General features: G+C 42.2%; 1 protein-coding gene across 1 annotated transcript; it reads right to left on the bottom strand.

The window, feature by feature from the left end:
- Positions 1 to 417: 417 nt before the first annotated feature.
- On the bottom strand, positions 418 to 3,148 carry LOC100997809 (protein FAM47A). The gene has a single exon (XM_003917551.5). It carries the CDS (start codon positions 3,038 to 3,040, stop codon positions 572 to 574), a length of 2,469 nt encoding a protein of 822 aa, XP_003917600.3. The 5' UTR covers positions 3,041 to 3,148; the 3' UTR covers positions 418 to 571.
- Positions 3,149 to 7,729: the final 4,581 nt, after the last annotated feature.

Below are 7,729 nucleotides of genomic sequence, written 5' to 3'. Positions count from 1 at the left end.
AGTGCAGTGGCAGGATTACAGCTTACTGCAGTCTCCACCTCCTGGGCTGAAGCCATCCTCCCACCTCAGCCCCCCCAGGTAGCTGGGACTACAAAGTGCATGCCACCACACCTGGCTAATTTTTGGATTTTTTATAGAGACTAGGTTTCACCATGTTTCCCAGGCTGGTCTTGAACTCCTGGGCTCAAGCAATCCACCCACCTGGGCCTCCCAAAGCGGGGAGAGTTACAGGCATGAGCAAATGTGCCTGACCCTATTTCTCTGTTAAAGAATAATTCTAATAATAATAATTTCTGGTTTATGTATTTTTACAAATAATTGACATGATGATGTAATATTCACAATGCTTCAACAATGTGAAAAAGTATATATGAATATTAATCACATCATTGATAAAATATGTGAAATAATGAAGCCAAAGCAGGTCATTAAGAAATATTTATAAACATTATGTATTGAAGTTACAGATGTTGCCAAAGTTGTACATCCACGGGGCCAGTCATCATAAATTCTGATTGATGTTTAAAATGAGAGCAAGAAATACCCAATTAAGTAGTAAATTGAAAACCACCTAATCTTCTTCCGATGCTTCTGCGATTTCTTTGTACTTGTAAAATCTTATTGCACGTTGAATGGGAGTCTTAACAGAGTCATAAGTCCATCCCTTCCTGGCAAACAGTCTTTCGAGGATGCCAGGCATTTCGTAGCCCTTGCTTAGAATGAAATCCTTAAAGGCAATTGGTCCATAAAGTTCGTCAAGAACGTCAGGTTCATCAGGCTTTTCAAGCAAGAGCTTGGGGTCAATCAAAGGTTCATCACTTCTTAGCTTTTTCCACAACTTAGGCTTGAGGTACCATGCTCCATACTTCATCTTCACACGCTGTGCGGTATAAGAATTCGATGGCGTGTGGAGTTTCCTGCCCCAGTATTTTTCCTGTGAGAAGAATTTGTCCTCATCCTTTTCATCTAGCTCCATGCTGTACTTCAGCTCTGAGGAACACTCTTTTACCTTCTTAAGCTTTTGGTCGTAATAGGTTGCTCTGTACTTGGGGGTAAAGTCAAACAGATTCCTGATGGATTCTTCATCAGCTCCCAGGTCTGCAGCCCACTTGAAGAATTTACGGAGTTTTTCTGATGTGTATCTATATTGAAGAGAGTCAGAAACGCACTCTGTTGTGTTTGGTGTATCTTCGTGAAACAGTTCTTTTATGTAGGACGCTCGAATCTTGGGAGGCTCCGAGAACTGATGGGACACTGGAGCTTTGGGAGGCTCCGCGCGGAGACTGGACACCCGACGAGTCTTGGGAAGCTCCGGGCGGAGACTGGATACCCGATGAGTCTTGGGAGGCTCCGGGCGGAGACTGGACACCCTACGAGTCTTGGGAGGCTCTGGACGGAGACTGGACCTCCGACGAGTCTTGGGAGGATCCGAGCGGAGACTGGACGCCCGACGAGTCTTGGGAGGCTGCGGGTGGAGACTGGACCGCCGACGTGTCTTGGGAGGTTCTGGGTGGAGATGGGACACCTGAGTCTCCGGAGGCTGCAAGCAGGGTTCCCCACAAGGGAGTTTATCAGGCTCGGTGGGTTCCTCGGTTTTCTTCACCCGGGCCTCACAACGAGCCCATACGTCCTTCAGCGTCCTCCCAGAATCCAGCACTTTCAGCATGTATAGTAGGAGATTGGACACCCGACTAGTGTCGGGAGGTTCTGGGCGGAGATGGGACGCTCCAGTCTTGGGAGGCACTGACTGGAGATGAGACACTTCAGTCTTGGGAGGCTCCGGGTGGAGATGGGACCCTCCAGTCTCGGAAGGCTCCGAGTGGAGACTGGACCCCCGACGAGTCTTGGGAGGCGCTAGGCGGAGATGGGACACTCCAGTCTCAGAAGGGTCCGAGTGGAGACTGGACCCCCGACGAGTCTTGGGAGGCTCTAGGCGGAGATGGGACACTCCAGTCTCCAGAGGCTCTGGGCGGAGATGAGATACGCGAGTGTCGGGAGGCTCCTGGCAGAGGTGGGACACTCCAGTCTCTGGAGGCTCACGGCAGAGAATGGACACCCGACGAGTCTTGAGAGGCTCTTGGTAGAGATGGGACACTCCAGTCTCAGGAGGCTCTGGCGGGAGACTGGACTCCGGAGTCTTGGGAGGCTCCTGGCGGAGATGGGACACTCTAGTGTCGGAAGGCTTCAGGGGAAGACTGGACACCCTAGTCTTGGGAGGCTCTGGGCGGAGACTGGACAACGGAGTCTCGAAAGGCCACGGGCAGAATTCCCCACAAGGGTATTTACCAGGCTCTGTGTGTTCCTTGGTTGTCTTCTCCCGGCCCTCACAACGAGCCCGTGCGTCTTCCAGCTTCCTCTCAGAATCCAGTTTCAGTAGCTGTCGTAGGAGACTGGACACCCGACGAGTGTTGGGATGTTCCGGGCCGAGATGGGACACTCCAGTCTCGGGAGGCTCTGGGCGGAGACTGGACACCGGAGTCTTGGGAGGCTCCGGGTGGGGATGGGACACTCCAGACTCGGGAGGCTCCGGGTCGAGACTGGACACCGGAGTCTTGGGAGGCTCCGGGCGGAGATGGGACACCGGAGTCTCGGGAGGCTTTGGGCAGAGTTCCCCACAGGGGTATTTACCAGGCTCTGTGGGTACCTCGGTTGTTTTCTCCCGGGCCTCACAACGAGCCCAAACATCCTCCAGCTTCCTCTCAGGATCCAGCAGTTTCAGCACCTGTAGTAGGAGATCTGGAGGCATATCTTCTCCCAGACTGGGGTACATGGCCAAGGGATGCTTGGCCGTCAGCTGGGCTTCCACTTCCTCTACGAACGTCTTCCGTGCTAGCTGGGCTGGAGAGAGCTTAGAAAATAGGGCCGCTTTCTTGAGCAACTTTTTCTGCCCGCTTTTGGGGTCAGTTTGGGGACCTCTGCGACAGATTTTGGGGAGTAAAAACTCGTCACGGCGACAAATGAGCGTATCTTCAGGAGACGGACAGCCGTAGCGGAAGTCGTCCATGCCCTCAGTCACGAATACCCAGTTCTGGGTGTCCATGGGCAGGGACCTCAGGCGCCTCTGTAATTTCAGCCTGTGGAAGCACTTTGGAAGGCCGCTTGTCACAGTACTGTAGCCCGACTTTGGCCGGTCCTATGGCCTCTGGTCCCCCATGGTGGCTCCTCGGCTGGGGTGCCACTCTCCAGTTTCCGCGGCTCCTGATCCCTGCCGCTCTAGTCTCTAGGAGACCGCCAGCCACTTGCAGCCCAGGTTCCTTCCTGGAGGCGGGGCAGCGCTGACGCCACCTGCGCAGCCTGGATTCTAACAGGTGTGTAGTGGAATCTCATTCTGGGTTTCATTTGTGTGTCCTAATGACTACTGGTATTGAACATCTCTATATTTGCTTATTTGCCATCCTTATCTCTCCTCGGTTGAAGTTTCTGTGGATTTTTTCCCCCGTTTTTAAATTGTGTTGCTGGATGTCATATTTAGTTTTGAGAATCCTTGCTGTGTTCTAGATGTAAACAGGTTATCAGATATATGATTTGCAAATTTTTCACTTCATCCTTGGCTTTTCCCTTTCATTGTCTTAACAGTATCAAAGAGAAGTTTTTTTTTAATTTGATGAAGTCCAATGTATCAATTTGTTCTTTTCTGGATTGTGCTTCTTTTGATGTATCTATGAAAACTTGGCCTATCCAAAGGACAAGGTTTTAATTTTTGTAAACAGCACAATATATATAACCAAAGTTTTTTTTTTCTTTTTAAAATTCTATTTATTATTATTATACTTTAAGTTGTAGGTACATGTGCATAATGCAGGTTTGTTACATATGTATACTTGTGCCATGTTGGTGTGCTGCACCCATCAACCTGCCATTTACATCAGGTATAACTCCCAATGCAATCTCTCCCTCCCCCTCCCCATGATAGGCCCCTGTGTGATGTTCCCTCCCCGAGTCCAAGTGATCTCATTGTTCAGTTCCCACCTGTGAGTGAGAACATGCGGTGTTTGGTTTTGTGTTCTGGTGATAGTTTGCTAAGAATGATGGTTTCCAGCTGCATCCATGTCCCTACAAAGGACACAAACTCATCCTTTTTATGGCTGCATAGTATTCCATGGTGACATAGCCACATTTTCTTAATCCAATCTGTCACCGATGGACATTTGCTGATTCCCGTCTTTGTTATTGTGAATAGTACTGCACAAATACGGTGCATGTGTCTTTATAGCAGCATATTTTATAACTTGCATATACCCAGTAATGGGATGGCTGGGTCATATGGTACATCTAGTTCTAGATCCCTGAGGAATCTCCACACTGTTTTCCATAATAGTTGAACTAGCTTTACAATCCCACCAACAGTGTAAAGTGTTCCTATTTCTCCACATCCTCTCCAGCACCTGTTGTTTCCTTGACTTTTAATGATCACATTCTAAAACTGCTTTAAAGTTCATATGGGAACCAAAAAGAGCCCGCATCTCCAAGACAATCCTAAGTCAAAAGAACAAAGCTGGAGGCATCAATGCTACCTGACTTCAAACTATACTACAAGGCTACAGTAACCAAAACAGCATGGTACTGGCAACAAACAGATATAGACCAATGGAACAGAACATCCCTCAGAAATAATACCACATCTACAGCCATCTGATCTTTAATAAACCTGAGAGAACAAGAAATGGGAAAGATTCCACACAAATGGTGCTGGGAAAATTGGGCCAGCCAAGGCAGAAAGCTGAAACTGGATCCTTCCTTACTCCCCATAATAAAATTAATTCAAGATGGATTAGACTTAAAATGTTAGACCTAAAACCATAAAAATCCTAGAGGAAACCTAGGTAGTAAATTATCTGTACATAGGCATGGGCAAAGACTTCATGTGTCTAAAACACCTCAAAAGCAACGGCAGCAAAAGCCAAAATTGACAAATGGGATCTCATATTAACCAAAGAGCTTCTGCACAGCAAAAGAAACTACCATCAGAGTGAACAGGCAAATCCCACAGAATGGGAGAAAATTTTGCAATCTACTCATCTGACAAAGGGCTAATATCCAGAACCTACAAAGAAACCAAACAAATTTTACAAGAAATAAACAAACAACCCCATCAAAGCAAGGTGCTGATATGAACAGACATTTCTCAAAAGAAGACATTCATACAGCCAACAGACACATGAAAGAATGCTCATCATCACTGGCCATCAGAGAAATGCAAATCAAAACCACAATGAGATACCATAAATCAAAGTTTTTATTTAAAAATGTACCTATTGCTTACATGTATCTGATAATTGTAGAACTATTTTTGTAAAGACTAACTTTTCTCCACTGAATTACATTTGGAAATTGGTAGAATATCAGTTGTGTATATTTTTTGAAGGTCAATTTCTGTGCACTTTTTTCTCTTCCATTGATTTTTCTCTCACACAAATTTCACACTCTGTTGGTTACTTTAGCTTTATAATAAATCTAGAAATTAGGCTGTCTTAGTCCTTTAACAGTGTTCTTTTACAAAGTTAGTTCTTCCTAGGTCCTTTGCATTTCTGTAGAAATTTTAAAGTCAGTTTGTCAATGTCAAAAAGAAAAAGTCCTTTGAGAATTTGATTAGGATTCTGTTGAATCTATAGATCAGTTTGAGGATAATTGGCATGTTAACAATAGGAAATCTTCTGACCACTGAGAAACGTACATCTTTATATTTGTTTATGTGATTTTTCATTTTCTCAGGAATATTGTGTATTTTTTAGTGTATGTGCCTTTCACATCTTTTTCTCTCCGGATTTTTTCTAAATATTGTTTTTCATACTATTATGTGTAGTATTTTTTTAGCTGCAATTTCCAACTTTTTGTTGTTAGCATACATAAATATTGATGTTTGTATATCCATTGGTGTCATACAACCTTGGAAAACTCACTCATAATGTTCAGAAGAATTTTTGTATATTTATTTGAACTTTCTGTATATATGATAGTGTTATCTGTAAATAAAGACAGTTTCCCTTCTTCCTTTCCAATCTGAATATCGTTATACCGCCGCCAGTCCAGTTGCAATCCTTCATTTTCCTTTAAATAATATTAGTTAAATTTTTATTGCTCTTATAGTGCTTAAAACAACACTATGAAAAGCATTTTTATAAAAAATTTTAATTATAGACAAATTCAGCCTGCATTATTCCTTAAGCATATCATTTTCTTATCACATAATAATTTTTTTCTGTACATTCTTACTCATTTTTAAAAAGAAGTTTTCTTACTTCCCTTGTTAGGTGCAGCTGAACAATGTTTTCTACCATTACAAGCAGGTATACCATAGTTCCTCCTTGTAAATGAGGTATGATCAATGCCTCTCTTTCCCTTGGCTCCTCCTCTGTAAAACAGACACAGTGTATATTTCTCTTGGGTTTCTCATTAAATCAAAGAACTGGATTATGTGTAAATCAAGATAATCTATATAACATGACTTTTGTATAGTATCTGGAACAGAATAAACATCCTGTAAAATATTGTTAATTTATATAGTATTACTACAGTTTGAAAATAAAAATATTCTACATTTGATGTCTATATAAAGGAGAAGCAATATCATACATTTAAATATCACAGATATTTTCATTTGTTGATTATAAGAATCGATGTTAAAGTCTCAGGATATTTAGTAGATTTCATAATGTGAGGGTGGTAAGACCAAATTTGATATGGATTTATTTTTAACTTTCTTACTTAGAAAAATACCATGGACTGTATGTTACATTCAAGAGCCAAAGCTTCAACAATTCTCTATAACAATATCTAACTAGCAAGCTCACATGAGTACTCACTTATCTAAAATGCATGAGAGTTTGAAAAAAATATTCTGTATTCTAAATAATCCCCCCCCCCCAAAAAACACACACACACACACACACACACACACACACACACACACACACACACATATTGAATCTCCTAAAGTTCAATTGGGCCTATATACAATTTTTCATGTGACTGTTCATTAAAACAGTTTTTGTTCCTTAAAGCCACTTCATTTTAATCACTTTTCACAGTGGAATATTATACGAAGGACTCACATCTAGAATACATAAATAATTCTTAAAACTTAACAATAAGAAAACAAAGAACACGAAACAAAAAATGTATAATACACAGTAGTTTAACATGTATAGAGATATATAGTATACATGCTTATATTTTATAGCTCTCTCTCTGCTGAGAAACTAGAAAAAATTGACACCCAAGTAACAGTAAGTACTTCCAGTGCCCAAATCTTGGTTTCTAAATACCATTGTCTAAAATAACAAAAGCAAAACAAAACAGAGATATCCTTGGAGAAATGAGTAATTCTAGGCCTGGGGCAGTGAAAACACAAGATGAACCTGGAGTATTATGTAATGCCAGAAAATACAGAAGTGCTCAGAAAACAAAAGATTAGAAGCAGATCAGGAACCAGACCAAAAGAGCACTTAATGGCCAAAGTTAAAACAATTTAGGCAACAAAATGCATTAAAATTTAAACATTATAACACAATATAAAATAAAATATCCGTGAGTGCATACTGATATAAATAATTTTACAAATAAATAAATGAGGGAAAAGGTACAAATATTTTTACAAAGAATTTCAGAAAATGTACATGGATACTCCTCCCTTCAGGAGGTGGAAATTAATTGCCTTCCCCAGGGTGTGGGCTGGATTCTAAAAAATAGAATATGGAATGGGAAAAAAAATAGCGACCTTTTAGTGGAG

Source organism: Papio anubis, chromosome X (assembly GCF_008728515.1).
Source record: "Papio anubis isolate 15944 chromosome X, Panubis1.0, whole genome shotgun sequence".
Lineage (NCBI taxonomy): Eukaryota > Metazoa > Chordata > Mammalia > Primates > Cercopithecidae > Papio > Papio anubis.
The sequence above is the reverse complement of the archived record's forward strand: the minus strand, read 5'-3'. Positions and strand labels throughout refer to the sequence as shown.

Excerpts from the sequence above, each read along its gene's own strand:
- LOC100997809 (XM_003917551.5), bottom strand. The coding sequence starts at position 3,040 with ATGGACACCCAGAACTGGGTATTCGTGACTGAGGGCATGGACGACTTC.